This window comes from Stegostoma tigrinum, chromosome 2 (genome assembly GCF_030684315.1).
Source record: "Stegostoma tigrinum isolate sSteTig4 chromosome 2, sSteTig4.hap1, whole genome shotgun sequence".
NCBI classification, from domain to species: Eukaryota; Metazoa; Chordata; class Chondrichthyes; order Orectolobiformes; family Stegostomatidae; genus Stegostoma; species Stegostoma tigrinum.
In genome coordinates this window covers 147,068,868-147,096,426 of record NC_081355.1, presented here as the reverse complement: position 1 = coordinate 147,096,426, position 27,559 = coordinate 147,068,868, and the positions used below count along the sequence as shown (strand labels likewise).

Sequence of the window (27,559 nt, the reverse complement as noted above, 5' to 3'; positions counted from 1 at the left end):
CTGATGGGCACAGATCATGGAGATCTGTGCAGCAGAAAATAAATGATGACAGCTAATACAAGACATTGGAAGGTGTGAAGGGGCAATGTTCCTCCCCACATGAGCTGCAAGTATGTGGTGCCTATTGTGGTTGATGTGGGGCTGAAAGGAGGTGGGTTCAATATGCTTGTAGCACGTAGACTTTAGTGGCACATTTTGAATGGTGAAGCACTTACGGAAATATATATATCAGTGTCAGCACGTGGCCCTCCTTGTCAGAATGCTCCATATTTCACATTATGAAGGAGCATGCTAAACCGTCATTTGTAAAGACATGCAATTGTTGATTGGTCTCATTGCTAACAATTTGTTCTGTTCCTTATGCTGCTGATACAGGGTCAATGTGAGTGTTACTGATGATCCCAGCCGCAGTACCTCTGCCTGTCTCTATTACAGCTGTTGTGACTACAGCAGTGGTGTAGGGAGATAGAGGGCGAACAGATCACCAGAAAGCCCTGGGCTAGTGATAGCTTGCCGTAGAAGCTGAACATCCTCGTCCACACAGAGGTCACAGCTGAAGGGTCCATCAGGATGTAGCAGAGACAGAGAAAGGCCAGAAATTTTCATCCTTGGTATCATTTCCACCAGAAGATCAAGGTGCAGTGTCAGCGCAGGCTGAGGGTATCCTAGGACATTGGCACTGACCCGTGCCAACTGCTTGAGTGGGAGCTAAAAAAAGGGGAGGGGGGTGCTGGGGTTTGCTGTCTTATCCCATCGGTTGTGAAGGTTACAGCTGTGCTGAATGTTTGTGTGACTGTGTCCTTACAGCCACTAGGGGACTTGTGTGGGATCTCAATCATCACCACTCACAAATGCATTAAAAATGATCAATGCCATTTGTGCCCAATCACCTAGCTTCACCTCATTTCCTTATGGAGGAGATGAGCTGCAGCAGGGTTTAGAATCATGGCTGGCTTCTTCCTTGCTTATGGTGTCATCAACCACATGCAGCACATTGAGAGAGCCACATCACAACACAGCAGAGCTCGTCAATAGAAAAGGATTCTATTCCACCACTGTGCTACTGGTCTGTGGTCACCTCTGTTGCACTTCTTACGGATTGGAGCCAGTATCCTGGGGGCTGCCACAATTCTGATATCCTTTTCAAAGGGCTAAATAGCCTAGTTTTGCTTCTGTTCTCTGTGTTTCCACATAACAGCAACTCCAGACTACCAATGTTTGATCAGATGTACAGCTGGGGTTCAAAGTTAGTGCAGGCGCCAGAGGTGACAGTATATACTGAGATGGTGAGCTCCAGACCAGCATACACAGGAAAGCTACCCATAAGGCCCAAATACTCAACTACTACAGCAACCACCCCAACACCCAGAAACAGAGCTGCATCAGAGCTCTGCCCAAAATAACCATGATAGACTACAGCACCTCAGAACTGTGCAAAGCTGAAGAAAAGCACCTTCACAGGGTTGTTAAAAACAACAGCTACCCAAAAAGCATAGTCTGCCAGTACTTACTCAACAGACAACAACAGGAAGACACAGTATGCCCAAATACACTAGTCACCCTGCCATACATCAAGAATATATCAGACATGACCATTACTCCAACCACTAGGAAACGTGGTAGCACACAAACCCATGGCTACACTAAGACAACTACTGGCAAGAACAAAGGATCCCATTCCCACAACTAACAGGACCGACATTATGTATAAAATCCCATGGAAGGACTGCCACAAACAGTCCATTGGATGGACTGGGAGCAAACTAGCTATCAGAGGTCATGAGCATTGACTATCTAATAAGAGATGTGACCAACTATCACTCGTTTCTGTACACCCGGACAAAGAAGGCCACCAAATCAACTAGGACAACGTAACCATTCTAGGACAGGCCAACCAAAGGTACACACAGGATTTCCTAGAGGCCTGGTACTCAACCCGGAACCCCATCAACAAACATGCAGAAATTGACCCCATTTACCAAACACTACGAAGCTGAACTGGAAATGAGGCCAACCATCACATCAGACCAGACCATATAAATACAATTGGGACAGACCAATGACTCTTCATTGGAGGTGCACTAATGCTATAACCTAGTATTGTGACGAAATATTTGCAAACCAACCTACAAGCTTGGCAAACAAATCAACAACACCATCCACAACCTCAGCTACAGGTCTTTTCCACAACTTTAAACTGGGGTTACTTCCTACAGCTACCGTGACTGGTGGAATCAGATTGTCATTGATTTTGATTTGATTAGATTTAATTTATTGTTGTCACATGTACCTAAGTACAGTACAAAGTTTTGTTTTGCATGCAATGAAGGCAGATCATAACGTACAAGAACACACAGATCATAAGGTGTTTACACAGATCGAGGCACACAAGGAAGTTTTACAGACTTAGAATTGAGGTTTGAAAGTGTAGAATGGTTGTAAGAAATGTGAGAATAAGCTCAGTTGCAGCGAGCTTGCAAAGAGTTGTCTGGTGTAAGTGTCATCTTGATGGACAAGAGGAGCACCATAGATTTGGTGTAGGGAGTTAATGAGGCATTTGTGAGTTGACAGTGCAAGAAAACATGTTCAGCGTTGTGAGAGAAACCCTTCTAGAACACAACCATAATAACACTTTGCAAAAAAAAGACACATACGTTCCTCACACAGGTCTTACGCTCTCAGAGATTACACGTCCAATTTTCACCACTGCACTACTAGTGCCCATGCCTTCACAGCTGCCTTGGCCCTCTATTGACAAATTTCCCTCCCTTAAATTCTTTCCCTCTTTATCTCACTCACCTCATTTAGAACACTCCTCATAATCTACCTCTTTGAATGCTAAGAACATAAGAAATAGGAACAGAAGTCGGCCATTCAGTCCCTTGAGACCTGGTCCACAATTCAAAAGAACATGGCTGATCATCTATTTCCACCCAATTTTCTTGTACTAGCACCATGCCCTTTGATCTTTTTTTCCATATCTTAATACTTCATTACATAGCAGAGTGTAAAATTCTTTTCAGTAACACTGTGAAGTGACTTGTGATGTCCTACTACATCAAAGGCACTACGTAAATGTAAGTTGTTGGTGATGATGTCTGCGTTCCCAATTAGAAAACAGGTAAATAAATATTTTAAAAAACACTGAAAATGCTCAGCCGATCTGGTAGCATCTGTGGATGGAGGATTGAGTTATCATTTCAGATGGTAACTCTGTTTGCCTCTCCACATCAGACCCACTGATTATTTTGAGCATTATTTTCATTCTTACATTGGATGTGGGCCTTGCTGGCAGCATTATGGTTTGTGGCCCATCCATTATGGCCCTGGAATGGAGTGGTTCGCTTGGCCATTTCAGAGTTGCCATTGTCACCAGTAAGGTCACAAGGCTTTTTTAACTCCAGTTTTTTTTTATTCCACCAGCTGCAGTTGAATCTGTGCCCCTGGGTTATTCACTTACACCTCTGGGTTACAGGTCAAATGACTGTGTTGCCAATTCAGATTTCCAGCATGAGGAGTATGTAGCATTTTTTGCTGTATAAGCAAAACACTGATCCATTGGATTTGTTGAACGGGCTTGCATTCCATGATTTGTTCTACACAATATTCAGTCATCTCCATTTCTATTTACCCTGTATCATTCCTAATCCACTCCTTCATCCACCATAATAAGCTTATAGTTAACCTTTCCTTCAGAAAGCAAAACTAGAGTTCAGAGTGCTCTAGTGGCAGATTAATTCACATCAGTTTCTTTATGAAACTTGGCAGCCAATGCGCACATAGCAAGTTCCCACAGAAAGCCACATGATAAATGTCAAGGTAATCACTTTTAATGATGCATGTTGAGGGCCAAGTATTGGTCAGGGCATAGAAGAGTACTCCTAGGGCCCTCCGCAAATAGAGTAGAGTCTTTTTTCACCAGCAAAGAAGGCCATTGGGATTAATTGGTCATCTGAAAAAAGTGATGCTTCTGGCAGGACTGTGCCCTCTATTGGCACTGGAGTGTAGAGGTTCTTTATTAAGGAAACAGAATGGAGTAGGCAGGGTTGGGGAGCAAATTGGATGCCACAATTACCAAGCTCATTCTAACTGCACATACTTCCTTGGGCAAGTGCCCAACATTAACTGAGAGAAAAATCATGAAATGTCAATGCCCCAAGCGACCATTTTCGAATTGCTTTGCCCTTTGAAACTGAAAGTTCAACTAGTGATTTTTATTTAAATTGAAACCGATAGGAAGTGTACAATAACCCTTCTAAATTACTTTCATTTTCACTTGCTCATACAAAAAAGGTATTGCATTTATGCCAAAGCAAACAGCTCAAGAAGCTATGGCAGAAAGGAGGCAAATTGTGAACCAGGTAGGCTGAAAGACAGTAGAAAACAATATTAGGAATATAGCGGGTGCTTCAGAGTTGAGAGCTAACTGTGAGACAACTTTTTCTCATGCTGATTTGAAAGAACAAAGATTGAACCACACGTGTATGTTTTTGTAGAATGTCTCAATCTGTCCATCTATCCATATCTGTGCATGTGTCTTAGTCGTTTTCTATTTGTGTCTCTCTCTCTCTGTAGCTCTGGGTAGCTCTGCATAAATCTATCAATCATTTTGTACTGATCTATCTCTCTCTCTCTCTCTCTCTCCATGCATACCAATTCCTCACTCCTGGTGCTTGTGTCTGTTGCCTGTCACTCTCTCTCTGTGCCTCTGTCTGTACGTGCTTATCTCTATGTTTTTGTATCATTCTTTATGTGGCCTCATGTCTGTCTGTTTGTGTTTCTTTCTTTTCTGCTTTCTTTCTGAATTCCTCTCTGCATACATGTGCATGTATTTTTGACTCTCTCTGTCACTATGTGCTGTCCTTTCTGCCGATATTTTATGTTTTGAGCTCCATGTTTGCTGGGGATTTCCAGTTGGAGTTCCCCTTTTGTTGCACTGTTGAAAATGATAGCAGCTTTCACAAAGTCAACATGCCAAAGTAATGACTCTTCATTTGAAACTATAGTCAACCTACAGGTTGGATCTACATAACAAGGAGCCTTATAGGCTTTTGGCCCTGATCATCTACCTCCTTTAAGTGCCTATTAAATGTCCTCCTGTGATCATTAATTGCTTTAGCTTCTACCACCCTCATGGGCACTGAATTTCTAGTCGTTACAACTCGCTGCGTAAAATGTTCTTTTACACAGTTGTTGGGAGTGATGAGTAAATATGTCCCTCTGAGACAGGCAAGAAGGGGTAAGATAAAGGAACCTTGGATGACGAGAGCGGTGGAGCTTGTTGTGAAAAGGAAGAAGGTAGCTTACATAAGGTGGAGGAAGCTAGGGTCAAGTTCAGCTAGAGAGGATTACATGCAGGCAAGGAAGGAGCTCAAAAATGGTCTGAGGAGAGCCAGGAGGGGGCACGAGAAAGGCTTGGCAGAAGGAATCCGAGAAAACACAAAGGCATTTTACACTTACGTGAGGAATAAGAGAATGATCAAAGAAAGAGTAGGGCAAATCAGGGATAGCATAGGGAACTTGTGTGTGGAGCCTGAGGAGGTAGGGGAAGCCCTAAATGAGTTTTTTGCTTCTGTCTTTACGAAAGAAATGAACTTTGTAGTGAATGAAACCTTTGAAGAGCAGGTGTGCATGCTGGAATGGATAGAGATAGAGGAAGCTGATGTGCTGAAAATTTTGTCAAACATTAAGATTGACAAGTCGCCAGGCCCGGACCAGATTTGTCCTCGGCTGCTTTGGGAAGCGAGAAATGCAATTGCTTCGCCACTTGCGAAGATCTTTGCATCCTCGCTCTCCACTGGAGTCGTACCTGAGGACTAGAGAGAGGCAAATGTAATTCCTCTCTTCAAGAAGGGAAATAGGGAAATCCCCGGCAATTATAGACCAGTAAGTCTCACGTCTGTCATCTGCAAGGTGTTAGAAAGGATTCTGAGGGATAAGACTTATGACCATCTGGAAGAGCATGGCTTGATCAAATACAGTCAACACGGCTTTGTGAGGGGTAGGTCATGCCTTACAAACCTTATCGAGTTTTTTGAGGATGTGACTAGAAAGGTTGATGAGGGTCGAGCTGTGGATGTGGTGTATATGGACTTCAGTAAGGCATTTGATAAGGTTCCCCATGGTAGGCTCATTCAGAAGGTCAGGAGGAATGGGATACAGGGGAACTTAGCTGCTTGGATACAGAATTGGCTGGCCAACAGAAGACAGCGAGTGGTAGTAGAAGGAAAATATTCTGCCTGGAAGTCAGTGGTGAGTGGGGTTCCACAGGGCTCTGTCCTTGGGCCTCTACTGTTTGTAATTTTTATTAATGACTTGGATGAGGGGATTGAAGGATGGGTCAGCAAGTTTGCAGACGACACAAAGGTCGGAGGTGTCGTTGACAGTGTAGAGGGCTGTTGTAGGCTGCAGCGGGACATTGACAGGATGCAGAGATGGGCTGAGAGGTGGCAGATGGAGTTCAACCTGGATAAATGCGAGGTGATGCATTTTGGAAGGTCGAATTTGAAAGTTGAGTACAGGATTAAGGATAGGATTCTTGGCAGCGTGGAGGAACAGAGGGATCTTGGTGTGCAGATACATAGATCCCTTAAAATGGCCACCCAAGTGGACAGGGTTGTTAAGAAAGCATATGGTGTTTTGGCTTTCATTAACAGGGGGATTGAGTTTAAGAGTCGTGAGATCTTGTTGCAGCTCTATAAAACTTTGGTTAGACCGCACTTGGAATACTGCGTCCAGTTCTGGGCGCCCTATTATAGGAAAGATGTGGATGCTTTGGAGAGGGTTCAGAGGAGGTTTACCAGGATGCTGCTTGGACTGGAGGGCTTATCTTATGAAGAGAGGTTGACTGATTTCGGTCTCTTTTCATTGGAGAAAAGGAGGAGGAGAGGGGACCTAATTGAGGTATACAAGATAATGAGAGGCATAGATAGAGTTGATAGCCAGAGACTATTTCCCAGGGCAGAAATGGCTAGCACGAGGGGTCATAGTTTTAAGCTGGTTGGTGGAAAGTATAGAGGGGATGTCAGAGGCAGGTTCTTTACGCAGAGAGTTGTGAGAGCATGGAATGCGTTGCCAGCAGCAGTTGTGGAAGCAAGGTCATTGGGGTCATTTAAGAGACTGCTGGACATGTATATGGTCACAGAAATTTGAGGGTGCATACACGAGGATCAATGGTCGGCACAACATTGTGGGCTGAAGGGCCTGTTCTGTGCTGTACTGTTCTATGTTCTATCTATGTTCTACATAACCCCAGCAAATCTGTGTCCGCTTTGTGTTTAACCACTGACTAATGGGAAGAGCTTTTTCTTGTCTAACTTATGTAAACCTGCCGTAATCATATGCACTTCTTTCAAATCTCCCATACATCATCTTTGCTTAAAGGACAACAATTCCAACCTTCCCACTGTACCCTTCTAATGAAAACCTCACTATACCTGGACTGATTCTGGTAAACAAAAATAGAAATTGCTAGAAAAACTCAGCAGGTTTGGCAGCATCTGTGCAGAGAAATCAGGATTGACATTTTGGATCCAGAAACCCATCCTCAGAGCTGGTGGTAGCTAGGAAAAGGTTGTTCATTATGCTGAAAATGGAGTGGGAGGGAGGAGTTAAGGAATAAAAGATACATGGAGATAGAGCCCAAAGAGAGAGAAGAACAGATGGACAGACAAAGCATGGGTAATGGTCAGCCTGGAAAATGAATGGCTGCTAACGGGGGCTATTAGTGGCTAGCAATGGATAGTGTGTAATAGTAGACTATGTGATAACAAGGCCTGGAGTGTTGGGTTGGCGTAAGGACATGGGAGAAGGTCCCTTAAGCACTAAAGTTGTTGAACTTGATATTGAGTCCAGAAGGCTGTAGAGTTCCCAAGCGGAAAATGAGGTGTTGTTCTTCCAGCTTGCATTGAACTTCACTAGAACTCTGCAACAAGCCTGAGACAGAGATGTTGGCCACGGAACAAGGTGGTGTGTTGAAGTGTCAGGCAACTAGAAGCTCAGGGTCTTTTTGTGAGCAAAAGGTAGATGTTTTGCAAAGCAGTTGCCCAGTCTATACTTTGTTTCCCCAGTGTAGAGGAGACCACATTGTGAGCAATGAATGCTGGAGGCTAGATTCTGGGAAGTGCAGGTAAGGTGCTGCTTCACCTGGAAGGTATGTTTGGGCCGTTGAATGCTGAAGAGGGACCAGGTAAATGGGTAGGTGTTACACATTCTGCGATTGTAGGGGAAGATGCCAAGGGACTGTGGTTGGGTCTTGGGAATGAACGAGGAGTGGACTAGGGTGTCCTGGAGGGGATGGTCCCTATGGAAGGCTGACAAGGCAGGGTAGGGAATATAGAGTCATAGAGTCATAGATTCATACAGCATGGAAACAGATCCTGTGGTCCGACTAGTCCGTGCCCACCATAATCCCAAACTAAACAAGTCCCACCTCCCTGTGCTTGGCCCATATCCCTCCAAACATTTCTTATTCATGCACTTATTTAAATGTCTTTTAAATGATGTAACTATTCCCGCATCCACTACTTCTTCTAGGAGTTCATTTCACACTCAAACCAGTCTCTCTGTTTAAGAAAAAGTTGCTCCTCTTGTCTTTTTTAAATCTTTCTCCTCTCATCTTAAAAATATACACCCTTGTCTTGAAACCTCACTCCCTGTGGAAAAGACATGCTATTCACCATAACTGTATCCCTCATTATTTTATAAGCTTCTTTAAGGTCACCTTTCAACCTCCTACGCTCCAGTGAAAAAGACCCAGCCTCTCTCCTTATAATTCAACCTGTCCATTCCTGGCAATATCCTGTGTCTGGTGGTGGCATCCCAGTGGAGGTGGTTGAAAGGGCAACTAATAATCCTCAGGATTGAGATGTTGATAGATTGGTAGGTAAGAACAAGGGGAACCTTATCACTGCCATGGGAGGGAAGCGAAGGGGTGAGGGTGGAAGTCCGGGAGATGGGTTGGACCTAGTTGAGGGCCCTGTCAATAATGGTGCTGGGGAATTCTCGGTTGAGGAAGAAGGTGGACATTTCGGAGGCTCCCTTGTTGAATTTGGGCTCATCAGAACAGATGTGATCGAGTTGGAGGAACTGCATTAGTATCTTTACAGAAAGCAGGTTGTGAGGACGTATAGTACGGGTATCTGTGGGAGTCACTGGGCTTGTGTTGGATATTTTTTTCTTTATTCATTCACAGGATGAGGGTGTCGCTGGCCAGGCAGCATTTATTGCCCATCCATAATTGCTCAGTGGGCAGTTAAGAGTCAACCACATTGCTGTGGTTCTAGAGTCAAATGGCCAGGCCAGGTAAGGATGGCAGTTTCCTTCCCTAAAGGACATTAGTAAACCAGATGGGTTTTTCTGACAATTGACAATGATTCACAGCCATCATTAGATTGTTAATTCCAGCTATTTTATTGAATTCAAATTCCACCATCTGTCATGGTGAGATTCAAACCCAGGTCCCCAGAACATGATCTGGGTTTCTGGATTAAATGTTCAGCGATAATACTACTAGGCCATCGCCTCCCCCTAAATATTGGTGGCCAGCCTATCCCTAGAAATAGAAACAGAGATATTGAAGAATGGGAGGGAGAAATCAGAGATAGGCCAGGTGAAAGTGAGGGCGGGGTGAAAATTGGAAGTAAAATTGATAAACATTTTCAATTCCGGACAAGAAAGGGAAGCAGCACTGATGATGTCATCGATATAGCGGAGGGCTGGGGGCCGGAATAGGACTGGAACAAGGAATGTTCCACATACTTCACAGAGACAGGTATAACTAGGGTGTTTGGGGGTCCCCACGGGCACCTCTTTGACCTGAAGCAAGTGAGACCTGAGAAAAGAAAAGTTGCTCAGGATGAGGATGAGCTCAGCCAGGCAGAGGAGGCTGGTGGTGGATGGATATAATTTGGGCCTTTTTTCCAAAGAGACACAGAGAACCCTGAGACTACCCTGATGGGGGATTGGTTATGTAATGGGATTGCATGTCCATGGCAAAGAGGAAGAGGCTGGAGCCCACAAACTTGAAATTCTGAAACTAACATAAAGCATGAGAGGAATTGTGAATGCAAGTGAGAAGGGACTGGATAAAGTGAGAAAAAAAATTGAGTCGAGGTAGGAAGAGATTACTTCTGTGGGGCAGGAGCAGGCAGAAACAATGGGTCTGCCCGGACAGCCCTGTTTGTAGATTTTGGGAAGAAGGTAGGAGCGAGCTTTCTGGGGTTGGAGGACTATAAGCTTGGAGGCAGTGGGGAGGAGACCACCAGATGAAATGAAGTTAGTCTCCATAGTAGACACAATGGCCTGGTGTTCCATGGTGGGGCCCCCATGGCCCGGGGAGAGATAGGAGGAGGTGTCTGAGAGCTGGCATTCAGCCTCTGCAATATTGACGTCAGTCCACCAGACCACAACAGCACCGTTCTTGTTAGTAAGACCATTGCTGGCAGATTTTGATAAATGTGCTCTACACCCTCTTAAGTACTTTTCCATTTTTTTAAAGTCTTGTGAACAGAACAATGTGCACTTCTCTAGTTGAGGGCTAACTGGAGGTTATCAAGGTTTAGATAACTTCCCACCTTTGTACTCAATGTCGTTATTTCTGAAGCTCAAGTTTCCATATATTTTGCTAACTGTAGTCTCAGTTTGTGCTTCCAACTTTAGTGTTGTTTTATTACTTTAAGAGTGGAACTGCTTTGAGAGCTGTTTCAGAGATGGTAGGAACTGCAGATGTTGGAGTTTCTGAGATAACAAGGTGTAGACTGGACGAATATAACAGGCCAAGCAGCATCAGAGGAGCAGGAAAGCTGATGTTTTGGGCTTGGACCCTTCTGCAGCCTTCCTGCTCCTTTGATGCTGCTTGGCCTGTTGTATTCGTCCAACTCTACACCTTGTTATCTCTGTTTCAGGAGCTGACTTTGTTTACCGGCCACAGAACAGGATGTCACCACTTTTCGAGCAGCCATCAAGAGCCCAGGTGCAGCATATTAGACTGAGGATGTGTGCATCGGTTGTTCTGTAACTTCAATTTAGCATTTTGTCAATTAAGTAAATCTGTTTTAAATTTTTGAGTAAATCAAACCTACACTATTTACCAGAGATAATGGGAACTGCAGATGCTGGAGAATCCAAGATAATGAAATGTGAGGCTGGATGAACACAGCAGGCCCAGCAGCATCTCAGGAGCACAAAAGCTGACGTTTTGGGCCTAGACCCTTCATCAGAGAGGAGGATGGGGTGAGGGTTCTGGAATAAATAGGGAGAGAGGGGGAGGTGGACTGAAGATGGAGAGAAAAGAAGATAGGTGGAGAGGAGAGTATAGGTGGGGAGGTAGGGAGGGGATAGGTCAGTCCAGGGAAGACAGACAGGTCAAGGAGGTGGGAAGAGGTTGGTAGGTAGGAGATGGAGGTGCAGCTTGGGGTGGCAGGAAGGGATGGGTGAGAGGAAGAACTGGTTAGGGAGGCAGAGACAGGTTGGACTGGTTTTGGGATGCAGTGGGTGGAGGGGAAGAGCTGGGCTGGTTGTGTGGTGCAGTGGGGGGAGGGGACGAACTGGGCTGGTTTTGGGATGCGGTGGGGGAAGGGGAGATTTTGAAGCTGGTGAAGTCCACATTGATACCATTGGGCTGCAGGATTCCCAAGCGGAATATGAGTTGCTGTTCCTGCAACCTTCGGGTGGCATCATTGTGGCACTGCAGGAGGCCCATGATGGACATGTCATCTAAAGAATAGGAGGGGGAGTGGAAATGGTTTGCGACTGGGAGGCGAAGTTGTTTGTTGCGAACCGAGTGGAGGTGTTCTGCAAAGCGGTCCCCAAGCCTCCGCTTGGTTTCCCCAATGTAGAGGAAGCCACACCGGGTACAATGGATACAATATACCACATTGGCAGATGTGCAGGTGAACCTCTGCTTAATGTGGAAAGTCATCTTGGGGCCTGGGATAGGGGTGAGGGAGGAGGTGTGGGGGCAAGTGTCGCTTTTCCTGCGGTTGCAGGGGAAGGTGCCGGGTGTGGTGGGGTTGGAGGGCAGTGTGGTGCGAACAAGGGAGTTGCGGAGGGAGTGGTCTCTCCGGAAAGCAGACAAGGGTGGGGACGGAAAAATGTCTTGGGTGGTGGGGTCGGATTGTAGATGGCGGAAGTGTCGGAGGATGATGCGTTGTATCCAGAGGTTGGTGGGGTGGTGTGTGAGAACGAGGGGGATCCTCTTTGGGCGGTTGTGGCGGGGGCGGGGTGTGAGGGATGTGTTGCGGGAAATGCGGGAGATGCGGTCAACGGCATTCTCAACCACTGTGGGGAAAAGTTGTGGTCCTTGAAGAACCTGGACATCTGGGATGTGCGGGAGTAGAAAGCCTCATCCTGGGAGCAGATGCGGCGGAGGCGGAGGAATTGGGAATAGGGGATGGAATTTTTGCAGGAGGGTGGGTGGGAGGAGGTGTATTCTAGGTAGCTGTGGGAGTCGGTGGGCTTGAAATGGACATCAGTTACAAGCTGGTTGCCTGAGATGGAGACTGATAGGTCCAGGAAGGTGAGGGATGTGTTGGAGATGGCCCAGGTGAACTTGAGGTTGGGGTGGAAGGTGTTGGTGAAGTGGATGAACTGTTCGAGCTCCTCTGGGGAGCAAGAGGCAGCGGCAATACTGTTATCAATGTAACGGAGGAAGAGGTGGGGTTTGGGGCCTGTGTAGGTGTGGAAGAGGGACTGTTCCATGTAGCCTACAAAGAGGCAGGCATAGCTGGGGCCCATGTGGGTGCCCATGGCCACCCCCTTAGTCTGTAGGAAGTAGGAGGAATCGAAAGAGAAGTTGTTGAGGGTGAGGATGAGTTCGGCTAGGCGGATGAAGCTGTTGGTGGAGGGGGACTGGTCGGGCCTGCAGGACACGTAGAAGCCGAGGGTCTTGAGGCCATCTGCATGCGGAATACAGGTGTATAGGTGTCTCTGCCTCCCTAACCTGTTCTTCCTCTCACCCATCCCTTACTCCCACCCCAAGCCGCACCTCCATTTCCTACCTACCAACCTCATCCCACCTCCTTGACCTGTCCATCTTCCCTGGACTGACCTATCCCCTCCCTACCTCCCCACCTATACTGTCCTCTCCACCTATCTTCTTTTCTCTCCATCTTCGGTCCACCTCCCCCTCTGTCCCTATTTATTCCAGAACCCTCACCCCATCCCCCTCCCTGATGAAGGGTCTAGGCCCAAAACGTCAGCTTTTGTGGTCCTGAGATGCTGCTTGGTCTGCTGTGTTCATCCAGTTTCACACTATTATCTTACACTATTTACCAATCCACTACAGGAGTGGTAAGTCTGTGTTGAGGTGTAGAATACACAGGCCAATGCACATACATCCCCAGGTCCCACTGATTCTATATATTCTTTAGATATGTGATATTAAGTCAATCTTGCCCCTCCCCATCCCAACTGCCGAATTGCATCACTTTGCATTCCTCCGTATCAAGTTCTGTCTACCAGTTGTCTGCTCATTCTGCTGGCTGACTTATGTCATTCCTCCGCATTTGATACCCACGACAAGTTTTGGAATTGTGCTGTATATTCCAGTGTCCAAGCCAGTTGTACATTGCAAAAAAAGGCAGTGTTACTGACTGTTGGCAAACACCATGTTGCTCTCTGAAACACAACCGTCGACAGCAACGAGCTTCTTTCAGACCTTAAGCTGATTTTTATCCAACTGCAACACCGGCCCTTCTGTTCCACAAACCTCAGTTTTATTCACCAGCTTTTTATGCGGCACTTTGTAAAGCTCTTTCTTAAAATGCATATGAGTAGCTCACACCAAATTCCATCCAGCAATCTTCTGTTTCTTTATCTAAAAATTCAGTTTGATGAGACAGTATAATCTGCCTTATAAGTATCTGCGCTGACTATCCTTAATTAATTGAACGCTTTTCTGTTACTCTTCCCCCGATTAAAGATTCCAAACCTTACCCACCAGTGACATGAAACCAACTGGCCTGTAGTTGCTCACACTGTCTATACACATTCTCTTGAATAAAAATGTTACATTCACAATCTCTGAACTTCTAGAATCTCCTCCCTATTTAGAAAACCTGTAAAAGTTAAGGAAGTCCTTCCTCCACATTCACAACCCACTTCCTTTAGAATTCAGGATGCAAGCAGAGTGGTGTATCTACCACTAAGCTTAGCCTATTGGCTACCTCCTCCCTTCCAAATGTCACATTATGTATGACCTCTACTTTTTCCATTGATCTCCACATTTTTTCCAGATTCCTTTCCCCTAGCAAACAATAATACCATCACACACCATAATGTGTGCCAGAGTTACCTTTGCACCTTTAATCATTTGCTTCCTATTTGACCCTAATGGGAGGCATTCCATCTCTCACTGCCCACTTACTATTTAAACTCTTGTCGAAGAATTTTGGGTTGTCTATGTTGACTGTCTTTCTATTCTCATTTGCCAGTCTTCTTCACCTACCCTCTCAATCTATTGTGTTTCATCTGGTTTTCACTTGAAGAATGCACCTGAAGTGCATGATCCCTTTATTTCATTCATCACTACATCTCTCTGCTCCATCATCTCAGGAGCCCTGCTTTTGGCTTTGTTTCTTTTTGTCCTTCCTGGAAGAAACGCAGAGCACCTGCACCTCAAAGGTCACCCACTGTCCTGTTCCATAATAGAGTCACTGATAAGTCTGGCATAGGGTTGGGGTAAAACCTGTTTACCCAGGGAGTGGTGAGAATGTGAAGCTCATCACTACAAGAAAATTTCAGGTGGAGCAGGAGGGGGATAAGTTGCTGTAGAAACCTGTTGTAGATACCATGCAAAAAGGTCCAGGAGGAGTGGCCAATAGGTTTCCATAGAAATAAGGAAATACTGAAGGGATTTCACACTTGTGAGGAAATTGATTCTATCAGAATAAGAATTGTTCCTTTTCCTCTGTCACAGCAAGAGCAGGACACCAGTCATGCAGTGGACAGTGGTGGGAGAGCAAGCCAAGAAGAAGAATGCAGCAGCTCTGGAAATTTACTCATCTGGATTTCATTACCAAAGTCAGGCCAGGTAAGGGTACTGCTCTACACACTCAGACTGGCCAGAATCCTAGTGATTGTTCTGTACCATAGCAACAGGGAAAGGTCATTCAGAAGAACAGCTGCCACAGCAACCTTTTACACACAACAAGATGCCATGAATGCAATGAGTAAGCTGTTAGTCTGTTTTTAGCAGCAGTAATTGAGAAAGGAAATGTTGGGCTCTACACCAGGAGAACACTTGTTCTTCTTCGTGTGATGTCATGGAATTTTTATTATCTGCCCACTCTGGTGTTTGTTTAAATATCACGACAGGGTTCTGGATGCTTCTGGCAGATGAGTATTGAAACTATCCCAGTGCCAACTCATGTACATTTTGGAACAATTTACACTATTTACAACCGTTAGTGAAGGTTCAATTCCAGCTTCGGGCGAACGCCTGGGCAGTGTTTGCACGTTCTCCCCTTGTCTGAGTGGGTTTCCTCCAGATGCTCCTAGAACATAGAACATAGAACATAGAGCAGTACAGCACAGAACAGGCCCTTCAGCCCACAATGTTGTGCTGACCATTGATCCTCATGTATGCACCCTCAAATTTCTGTGACCATATACATGTCCAGCAGTCTCTTAAATGACCCCAATGACCTTGCTTCCACAACTGCTGCTGGCAACGCATTCCATGCTCTCTCAACTCTCTGCGTAAAGAACCTGCCTCTGACATCCCCTCTATACTTTCCACCAACCAGCTTAAAACTATGACCCCTCGTGCTAGCCATTTCTGCCCTGGGAAATAGTCTCTGGCTATCAACTCTATCTATGCCTCTCATTATCTTGTATACCTCAATTAGGTCCCCTCTCCTCCTCCTTTTCTCCAATGAAAAGAGACCGAGCTCAGTCAACCTCTCTTCATAAGATAAGCCCTCCAGTCCAGGCAGCATCCTGGTAAACCTCCTCTGAACCCTCTCCAAAGCATCCACATCTTTCCTATAATAGGGCGCCCAGAACTGGACGCAGTATTCCAAGTGCCCATTCCTGTTCCCATTCACAGTCCAAAGATGTGCAGGTTAGGTGGATTGGCCATACTAAATTGTCCATTGTGTCCAGGGATGTGTGGACTTGGTGGATTAGCCCTAAAGGGTTACAGGGATAGGGAAAGGGGAAGGGTGGGATGCCCTTCAGAGGTTTGATGTGGACTCAAAGGGGCCAAATGGCCTGCTTCCATACTGTAGGGATTCTATGATTCTATGATGTGAAGAGTGATTGTATAGAACACTGCTGGAGTGGCTGGCTTTGTTTTACACTAGGAGCCCAAGGCCCTGTTCCTCAAAACCAGTTTCTCAGCTTTCCCATTTCACTTTCCCATAACTATTGATCCTTCCTGGTCTGTATAACACAACTCTGAATGGGGCAATGAACCCACCAATCCAACTAGTGAGAGTGAATATAGGCCTGGCCTATAAAAACCAAGCAGTTACCCAAAATCTACTGAAAGCGGTAGTTCGCCTCAGCTGAAATACTGTACCCAATCGTAGCCATCATACTTTAGGAAAGAGAAGAAGGCTTTGAAGAGGTTACAAAAGAGGTTTATTAGAATCGTTCTAGGGATGCAGGTTATAGTTACACAAGTAGATTGAAAAAGCTCCATTTATTCTTCTTGAGCTGAAAAAATGGAGGAGATTTGATTGGGGCATTTAAAATCATGAAAGGTTTATATAGAGCAATTGTTCCAAATGCCTGACAAGTCCATTGTAAGTGAGCATGAATTTAAAGTGAGTATAAAATCAAATGGATTAGGAGATGTAGTGGAACCTCTGAAGCCTGCTCCATACACAATAAGATCATGGCTGCTCTCATTGAGGCCTTAACGCCATTTTCTCCCTGCTCCCCATAACTCTTGTCTCCCTTCTAGTTCAACAATCTGTCTAATTTAGTCTCAAATATATGAAATGAAGCATTCCCCAAAAGTTAACATGCTTCCAAGAGAAGACTGCTTATTTTGAAATAAAGCAATTAGAAGAAAAAAATGGCAGCAACATAAGTAAGCACCTCAATACACAGCAAATAGGGTTTGGAATATATTGTCCAATCAGGAAGAGGTTCCACAGTAGCATTCAAAAGTGAATTGGGAATATTTGAAGGAGAAAACTTTGAAAGGAGAAACATGGGAAAAGACACAAAGAGTCTAGTGAATTGCATCATAGTGGAAAATATACTCAACCAGTCATCTAGAGGCTTGGAATCATGCTCTGGAGAAATGTGTCAATCTCACCGCAAAAGCTAGGGATATTTAAACTTAATTAACTAGTCATTTAATAGTACATAAATTGAATTTTGCTGAAAAAGACACATTTTGTCAAAGTTTTTTACTTTGTACTCATCAGGACAATTTGCAAGAAATACCAAAGTGGGGGAACTACAACAATTATACACATGAGAGGAGAGTACTGGTTGTTTGGCAAATAGAATCTGATTAGTCATTGCACTGCCATGGGCAATGCACTGGTTAATGATGACTGACAATTAACTGCCTTGTTTTCTTTAAATTTTAAACAAGGCAGGTTGACTCATATAGGTTAAGATTTTGGCCTGAGAAGTGTGCAAGGAAATGGCAGTTAGCTGTTTTGTTGGTTGAAGCAGTCGCAATATCTGTACATTTTTCTTGTCTGAAGAACAGGGCTCTGTAATATACGTAGCTTTCATTAGGTACAAATGTGCCACAATCAAAATAAACTTAATCAATCAATACTTTCTTCTTGTCATTAGAAATGTTTCTTTCCCTTCACTTGTCTTATCTCGTCAAGTTCAAGATGAAAATCTTCAACAAAATGTATCTTTTCTCAGCAGAACTTCAACCAATTAATAATGTGATTCTACTGCATATGTGCCTATCTCACTTGAACTGCTGTGTGCCTTTAAGAAAGCGACTCGCCATTACTTACTCTAGAGTTAGACAATAAATGCTGGTCTCATCATGATGCTTACATCCCAAGGATGAATTAAAAAATAAATGGACTGTTCTTTGAAACGCATAACCCAGTGTTGAAGGATTAACTGGCCTCTTAACGTGTTGTTTTTTTCATGTGACAGTTGAATTGTTCTCTTTTTTATACAAAATGTAGGCTTGGTCTACTTTTCAGAGTTTAAGCACTCTTTTACTTTTCAGGAAAAAGTAAGAAAAATACGGATCATCTTTCCTCCAAATGCCACAGGTGATCAGCTCTGCAATGAGTAAGCAATAATTGATGTTGTGATTTGATGTTAATGGACATTTGAGATAACAGTATCATCTAACTCCAGTCATAATGCATGTAAAATCCCAGCATTCCTTACTGCTCTTGAAGTAAAGATGAATCAAACAACCAGAAATAACTTCCAACATATAAAAATTCTTTTCTCAGCCAATTCCTATCTTTTGGTCAATCCCTTTTCATTGATTAATCTGTAATTAGTTTAATTTTTTTTTCTCAGAATCTCAAGGGAGTTACCAAATATTGGAGTCAAAAATATGGAACTAATATATCGAGGGAAGCGTCTGGATAAGTGTAGGTACAAATTCTAAAATCCTTACTATGTAATAGATTTTTACAATTTATACAGCATCATGAGTTGACCTCCTCACTGCAATTTTGCAAAGTCTGAATTATAGTTCCAAAGTGACTGTGTAAAGGATGAATTCACAGTATACATTTATCACTGCTGTAAAAACAATAGATTGATTCAGTATAAGAATAATTTGTGACACAATATACAGGAAATGTTGCATGTTGAGAGGGAGAAGTGGTTCTAGACATGGAGTCTCTACAGCTCTCCATTTCTGGAGTTTTGTTGGAGCCATTTCTGGATCTATTCTACACTAAAGAGTCAGCCCTGATTTTTGTGCTTAAATCTCCAGGATAGGGCTTCAATTTAGAAACTTCTGATAAGAGGCAAGTGTGCACAGCTAACTCCTGCTTAAATACATTTCCTTGTAACATCAGGCAGAGGTAACAACCATTGTATGAAGACTGAGCCAAGCAGAAGAGATTCAAACATTAGTAAGCTGCACAAATTTAGTTCAGGAGAAATTGTTTCATCTTGTTCGATACTTCTTCAGGTAGGAGCGCAGAGTGTCCAACAAAAACGGAAATTGCTAGAAAAGCTCAGCGGATCTGGTAGCATCTGCAGAAATAAATCAGAGTTAATGTTTCGGGTCAAGGCACCCTTCCTCAGAGCCATTCTGAGGAGGCTATAATGTGGAGGTGCTGGACTGGATTGGACAAATTCAAAAGTCACGCGACACCAGGTTATAACAGGTTTATTTGGAATCACAAGCTTTCAAATTGCTGCTCCTTCACCTGATGAAGGAGCAGTGCTGTGAAAGCCTGTGATTTCAAATAAACCTGTTGGACTATAACCTAGTGTTGTGAGTTCTCAGGAATGGTCACTTGACCCAAAACATTAACTCTGGTTTCTTTCCACAGATGCTGCCAGACCTGCTGAGCTTTTACAGCAATTTCAATTTTAATTTCTCGTTAACAGCATCTACATTTCTTTTGGTTTTTATTTAGCGTGTAATGCCCAGATTATCACTTACAGTACTCTTCACCCTAACAACAATGTATGATAGCATAAAATCAGAAAGGGCATTTGGACTATCAAATGAGATATTTTACACTTCAAACTTTCTCCATAAATCCTAAAGATGTTCCAGCAGAGCTCCAAGACATCTTATCAAGACACCTTATAACATCCATGACTGAGCGTTAACCTGTACAAAACTTCCATGGCCCTAGCAGCTGAAGAACTCTCATAATCCATGGAGGGTTTGTTTGTTATTTAAATCAGTGGCCTTTAGTCATATGCTTCTGAAAGATTTATTCATTACCAAAGCTTAAAAAACAACAAAAATAAATGTTGAAAATCTGAGAAAAAGGACAAGATACTGGAAATCTATAAACAGGTTCAACAGCATTCAAAGAGTGAAAATACACCTAAAGAATAAATGTTGGAATGATTCTAGAATAAGAGAATATCACGAAGTTGGTGCATGTTAATATGTTGTGAACAGTGAGATACCTTTAGTTGTGACGGACAAAGGCAGGAACACTTTCCAATTGGCCAATTCATACTGATGTTGAGTTATTTTGGAAACAGTTTTGCAGCTTGAAAAAGGGATATTCTATTTCTAAACTGTTCATCTGTTTGAAGAATATTTCCAATTTCTCCCTCTAGCGAAAAGCCTGGCTCAACAAAATCTAAAGAACAAAGGAACGGTTATGGTCAGGCAGATAAATGAGGTTGAACGAGAAGAGACATCAGATCTGTCCAGAATTAAAAAGGGAGCAGAAGCTTTGGCAAAACAAGGTCAGTATTATTGATTCACTCATTAATCTCAGTGCATGCCTAATGCGCCTGTTCATAACCTGATTATTAACGAGGTAAAAACTAGACATAGAAACTTTTTCTGAAAAGTTGCAGAGAATGAACTAACATTTAGATATCCCCTTTCCACCGACACAGGAGGCCCCTGAATGATTCCTAGACAATAAAATACTTTGTAAAGTAAGAAGCATTTATGCACAGTATGATGCCTCAAATACCCACAAGATAATGATCACTTGTTCAGTTTTAAAGTGATGTTGATGGAGAATAAAACATGGCCTAGGTTCTAGGAAAAGATCCATTTTCTTTTCTTCCCCGTTGCCAAAGAATCTTTTATGTCCACCCATAGAGTGCAAATATAGCTTCAGTTAAAAATAAAATCCGAAGGAATTCACAAAAAGTGTCCACTTGGATTTTGTTCTCCAGGCTCTGGAAAGAAAGCCAACAGCATAATGATTAGATCTATTACTGTTTGGCTGCCAACAGATCCACCTCTGGAATCAAAGAGGTTTATTTTTATGAATTTGCACTGTGAGGGATACTCCCATAAAAGCCAGCTTTTATTTCTGTCAGTACTCCTCACATAGAAAATGACATCTAAAAATATTTCAACACAAATGGGATAATTTCTTTGGGGAAAGTGAAGCAGAAAACCTGAAAGGGAAGTGAACACGATCAAAGAGAAGAATTTTTTTTTAAATAGAAATTGTTTGAGAAATTCAGCAGGTGCAGTAGCATCTGAGAGAGAAAACAGTTAACAATTTGGAGTCCAGTGACCCTCCTTCAGCACTGACAGTAGCTAGGAAAAGATGGTATATATCGCTGAAGACAGGGGCTGGGGTTGGGATTGGAGCAAAGGAGTAAACAACAGGTGGCAGCAGAGCCCAGAGAGAGAAAGAGAGAGAGAGTTAGGCAGATGGTGGTGGTGGTGATGGTGGGTGGGGATGGATAATGATAAACCGGGGGAAAGAAAAGCTGGTAAAGGGGACCATATGTAGGTCAGAGTGGGTTGGCTGTGCTGAAAGCATCCACTGTCATGACAGAGCCTGGTCTGTGGGGTGTTTGTGGTGAAGACATGGCTGAAGGTACTCAGGCCCTAAAATTATTGAACTCAAACTTGAAGACTGCAGGGTTTCCAAGTGGAAAATGAGGCATTTGTTCTTCCAGTTTGCACTGAGCTTTGCTGGAGCACTGCAGCCAGCCTGAGACAGAGATGTTGGCCAGGGAGCAGGATGGTGTGTTAACATGCAACACGAAGCTCAGGGTCTTTTTTTGCAGACAGAATGTAGGTGTCCCGCAAAACAGTCACCTAGTCTGTGTTTTATCTCTTTGATGTCGGGGAGACCACATTGTGAGCAGTGAATGCAGGAGACTGGATTGTGTGAAGCATAAGTAAAGTGCTGCTTCTCCTGGAAGGTGTGTTTGGCCCTTGGATACCAAGGAGGTAAACGGTCTGATGATACACCTCCATCTTTGTCTTGATGCTGCCAGACCTGCTGAGTTTCTCCAACGATTTCTATTTCAGATCTTCAGAGCCTCCAGTTCTTCATTTTGTTTTAGAAGAACCATTAAGTTAGGAAAGGAGATGTGAGATAAAATATTTCTGAAAGGATTTCCAGGAACAATAATTGAATAGTTGGAGGAATGGACATATGTCAAGGATTTAAATAACAAGAATTCAGAGCGAGGTGCAAACTGTTATCTTGGGTGCACACGGTGTGGACAAGATATGCCTGTTGGGCACTTTTATTCTTGATTGTAGTAATGCAGTTATACAGCCAACTATTCTTGTTTTGTTTTCAGGTGGAGATTTTGAAGACCATCACTTAAAACTAGTAAACCACAAAGGGGAAATTATTGAAGTTCCTGAAGAGAAACGAGTGGTGAGTGTGTTTGCAGGAATACAGATTAAACCTTCTCAGACCTCCAACCCCATGCAATAGCACCAGGAAATAAAAACCTTTGAAATTTGTAGCACAGTGTTGAGTTGTCAGCACTTTGCAGCCAATGAGTTTATATTTGAAGTGTTCGCACAGTTTGCCAATATGTCAAGCCTTGAACTGGTGAATCACATATGTCCCCTAGCTGACACGCAACCTGAAAAAAATAGGTTTGGAGGCTTGTAAGAAATTTTTCTGATGATTCAGCTGCCTGCATGTGTGGCTGAGCTATATTTGACTTGCTTGCAAAACATAAACCTCCATTACCGAAGGGATGTGACAGCATTGGAGAGGGTGCGAAGGAGATTTATTAGGTTAACAAAGTATGAAGCTGGATAAACACAGCAGGCCAAGCAGCATCTCAGGAGCACAAAAGCTGACGTTTTGGACCTAGATCCTTCAGATTTATTAGGTTGTCGCCTAGGCTGGAGAGCTTCAGTCATGAAGCATGGGCTTGTTTTCCTTGGTGCAGAAGAGTCTGAGAGGGGCATGATTGAGATAAATAAAATTATGAGAGACCTGGATAAGATGGGCAAGAAGGAATGCTTCCCCTTGGCAGGAAGGGAAACATTCCCAGGGGTGGAGATTTAAGGTAAGGGGCAAGTGGGTTTGGAGGGATGTGAGAAAAATCTTTTTCACTAGAGGGTGCTAGAATCTGGAACTCTCAGCCTGTAAGGGTGGTAGAGGCAGAAATCCTCACAACATTTAAGAAGTATTTAGATGTGCACTTGTGGTAACAATGCATAGAAGCCAATAAGCCAAGACCAGGAAAATGCGATTAGAATAGTTAGACTTTTGGCCAGTGCAGGCTCGATAGACCAAAGGGCTTTTTTCTGTTCTGCAGACTCCATGAATCTTTAAAATAGCAGCAGGAATAGGCCGTTCACCACCTCAAGCTTATTCCACCATTCAATATGATCATGGCCAATAGCCAGCTCAGTCCCTGTTCATGCTTCCTCCCCATACCCTTTGATCCCTTTAGGTCTAAGAACTGTATCTAACTCCTTGAAAATATTTAATGATTTGGCCTCGACCACTTTCTGTGGCAGAGAATTCCACATCATTTTTTGGGTTAAATAATTTCTCCTCCTCTCTCTTTTAAATGGCCTACTCGTTTAGTAACCCGTGGTCATTGAGAATATCTTTCCTGTATTCACCCTGTCTAATCATAGAGTCATGCAGATGTACAGTGTGGAAACAGACCCTTTGGTTCAACTTGTCCATGCTGACCAGATATCCTAAATAAATCTAGTTCCATTTGCCAGCATTTGGCCCATATCCCTCTAAATCCTTCCAATTCATTTACCCATCCAGATGCCTTTTAAATGTTGTAATTGTACCAGCCTCCACCACTCCCTCTAGCAGTTCATTCCAAACACACGCTACCCTCTACATTAAAAAGTTGCCCCTTACATCCCTTTTAAATCTTTCCTTTCTCACCTTAAATCTATGCCCTCCAGTTTTGGACTTCCCCACCCTGGGGAAAAGACCTTGATTATTCATCCTATCCATGCCCCTCGTGATTTCATTAACTTCTGCAAGATCGCCTCTCAGTTTCTGATGCTCCAGGAAACATAATCCCAGCCTATTCAAGATAACAAAGTGTGAAGCTGGATGAACACAGCTGGAAGAAGCAGCATCTCAGGAGCACAAAAGCTGACGTTTCGGGCCTAGACCCTTCATCAGAAAAGGCGGATGGGGAGAGGGTTCTGAAATAAATAGGGAGAGAGGGGGAGGCGGACCAAAGATGGATAGAGGAGAAGATAAGTGGAGAGGAGAGTATAGGTGGGGAGGGGATATGTCAGTCCGGGGAGGATGGACAGGTCAAGGAGGCGGGATGAGGTTAGTGTTCTTCCTCTCACCTATCCCCTCCTTCCACCTCAAACCACACCTCCATTTCCCACCAACTAACCTCATCCCACCTCCTTGACCTGTCCGTCTTCCCCAGACTGACCTATTCCCTCCCCAACTATACTCTCCTCTCCACTTATCTTCTCCTCTATCCATCTTCGGTCCGCCTCCACCTCTCTCCCTATTTATTTCAGAACCCTCTCCCCATCCGCCTTTTCTGATGAAGGGTCTAGGCCCAAAACGTCAGCTTTTGTGCTCCTGAGATGCTGCTTGGTCTGCTGTGTTCATCCAGCTTCACACTTTGTTATCTTGGATTCTCCAGCATCTGCAGTTCCCATTATCTCTGATCCCAGCCAATTCAGCCTCTTCTTCTAGCCGAAACCCTCCAAACCTGGCAACATCCTTGTCAATCTTTTCTGAACCCTTTCAAGTTTCATGCAATCCTTCCTATTGCAGGGAGACCAGAACTGAATGCAATATTCCAAAAGTGGCCTAATCAATGTTCTGTACAGTCACAACATACAAACCAACTCCTATACTCATTGCACTGACAAATCAAGGCATACATTCCAAATGCCTTCTTCACTATCCCGTCGACCTACGATTCCCCTTTCAAGGAAGTATGAACTTGTACTTCAAGGTCTCTTTGTTCAGCAAAACTCCCCAGAACCTCACCATTAAGTGTGTAAGTCCTACCCTGATTTGCTCTACCAAAATGTAGCACCTCACGTTTATCTCAATTAAACTTCATCTACCACTCCTCAACCTATTGGCCTGTCTGTTCAAGGCTCTGTTGTACTCTGAGGTAACCCTCTTCGCTGTCTACCACACCTCCAATTTTGGTGTCATCTACAAACTTACTAACCATACTTTTTATGTTCACATCCAAATCTTTTACATCCATGACGAAAAGCAGTGGACCTTGCATTGATCATTGCAGCACACTGTGGGTCACAGGCCTCTAGTCGGAAAAGCAAGCCTCTACCACCACATCCTGTCCCTCACCTACGAGCCAATTTTGTGTCGAATGGCACGTAATGCCCATATTCCATGTGATCTAACCTTGCTAATGAGTCTATCATGCGAAATCTTGTTCAAGCCTTACTGAAATCCATACAGACAATGTCTACTACTCTGCTTTCATCAGTCCTCTTTGTCACTTCTTCAAAAAACTCAATCAAGTTCGTGACTCATGATTTCCCATGCACAAAGCTATGTTCACTATCCCTAATCAGCCCGTGCATTTCCAAATACATGTAAATCCTGTCCCTCAGAATCCTCTCCAACAACGTGACTACCACTCATGTCAGGCTCACTTGTTTATCATTCCCTGGCTTTTCTTTATCACCTTCTTTAATAATGGCACCATGTTAGCCAAGCTCTAGTCTTCCGGCACACCGCCTGTGCTATCGATGGTATAGGTATCTCAGTGAGAAGCCCAGCAATCACTTGCCTAGCTTTCCACAAAGTTCTAGGTAAACCAGGTCCTGGGGATTTATCTACCATTACCCTGTTAGAATTGTATATATTTCTGTAAGATTGCTACCTATTCTTCTAAATTCCAGTAAATACAGTTCCTACTGATCCAGTGTCCCTTTATACGTAAGTGCTGCCATCCCAGGAATCAGTGTGGTGAACCTTCATTGCCTCCCTGCCATAGTAAGAACACCCTTCCTCAGATAAGGGCACCAAAACTATACACAATACTCTTGTTGTGGCCTCACCAAGGCCCTGTACAATTGCAGCAATACATTCCTGCTCTTTGACTCAAATTCTCTTGTAGGCCAACATACCATTTGCCGGTTTTACCTGAATATTTCAGCGACAAGTGTACAAAGGCACCTCGGTCTCATTGCACCTCTCTGTTTCCCAATTAATCTGTCTTCTTGTTTATCCTACCAAACTGGATAATCTCACATTTATCTAGATCCTTCTTTACCTGTCATGCAATTACCCATTCACTCTACTTGGTCTAGAACAAAGATGGCTTCTCCCATCGCAGCTGCAGACAGGGACGAGTCCAGGTTGACGAGTTGGTCACCTGTCTTTGTGCTCCTGGTTGTATGCCTCCACTGGAAGTCCATTTCTTATTTCAATCAGCGCCCTTTCCCAAACATGAATTGAACATTGTGTTGCCTCAGGACATTGGAACCCTTTGGATCTGACTTCTGCTTTCAACCACCCTCAATAAATGAGGGCCAGAGACTTTATCGGGATAAACTAAAAGCCTTACTTCTCCATCTTTAGCAGTAAACTGAGAGATGCATTAAAAACAATTAAAGCATATGAAGCGAGTGATAAGAAATGTGACTGTGCGCATGGATTGAGAATTGGCTGTCTGACAGAAGGCAGAGAATTGGGATAAAAGGGTCTTTTTCGGAATGGCAACCGGTGATGAGTGGTGTCCCGCAGGGTTCAGTGTGGGGGCCGCAGCTGTTCACTTTATGTATTAATGATTTGGATGAAGGGACTGGGGGCATTCTTGTGAGGTTTGCCAAAGATATGAAGATAGGTGGACAGGCAGGTAGTACTGAGGAGGTGGGGAGTCTGCAGTAAGATTTAGACAGTTTGGGAGAGTGATCCAGGAAATGGCTGATGAAAGTCAAAGTGAGCAAATGCGAGGTTTTGCACTTTGGAAAAAAGAATACAGGCGTGGACTATTTTCTGAACGGTGAGAAAATTCATAAAGCCCAAGTACAAAGGGATATGGGAGTACTAGTCCAGGATTCTCTAAAGGTTAACTTGCAGGTGGAGTCCGTAATTAAGAAGGCGAATGTAATGTTTTCATTTATCTCAAGAGGTTTGAAATATAAAGGCAGTGATGTGCTTCTGAGGCTTTATAAAGCTCTAGTTAGGCCCCATTTAGAATACTGTGTCCAATTTGGGGCCCCACACCTCAGGAAGGACATACTGGCCCTGGAGCATGTCCAGCAGAGGTTCACATGGGTGATCCCTGGAATGGTAGGTTTAACGTACGATGAATGGCTGGGATTGTATTGATTAGAGTTTAGAAGGTTGAGGGGAGATCTAATAGAAACTTACAAGATAATGCATGGATTAGAAAGAGTGGACGCTGGGAAGTTGTTTCCGTTAGGCGGGGAGACTAGGACCCGTGGGCACAGCCTTAGAATTGGAGGGGGTAAATTTAAAATGGAAATGAGGAGACATTTCTTCAGCCAGAGAGTGGTGGGCCTGTGGAATTCATTGCCACAGAGTGCAGTGGAGGCCGGGACGTTAGATGTCTTCAAGACAGAGATTGATAAATTCTTGATCTCAGAAGGAATTAAAGGCTACGCGGAGAGTGCGGGTAAGTGGAGTTGAAATGCCCATCAGCCATGATTTAAATGGCGGAGTGGACTCGATGAGCCAAATGGCCTTACTTCCACTCCTATGTCTTATGGCCTTAT

At 43.9% G+C, this 27,559-nt stretch overlaps 1 protein-coding gene across 1 annotated transcript in view; it reads left to right on the top strand.

Annotated features, from left to right (window-relative positions):
• Positions 1 to 4,292: 4,292 nt before the first annotated feature.
• Positions 4,293 to 27,559, top strand: part of LOC125447382 (NEDD8 ultimate buster 1-like) — a 53,323-nt gene continuing 30,056 nt past the window's right edge. The window contains exons 1-6 of the mRNA XM_059642168.1: positions 4,293 to 4,361; positions 14,918 to 15,031; positions 18,164 to 18,209; positions 18,469 to 18,542; positions 20,212 to 20,343; positions 22,165 to 22,244. Of these exons, the coding sequence (XP_059498151.1) occupies positions 14,977 to 15,031; positions 18,164 to 18,209; positions 18,469 to 18,542; positions 20,212 to 20,343; positions 22,165 to 22,244 (387 nt within the window). The 5' untranslated portion in view covers positions 4,293 to 4,361; positions 14,918 to 14,976. The remainder of the gene's footprint in view (positions 4,362 to 14,917; positions 15,032 to 18,163; positions 18,210 to 18,468; positions 18,543 to 20,211; positions 20,344 to 22,164; positions 22,245 to 27,559) is intronic.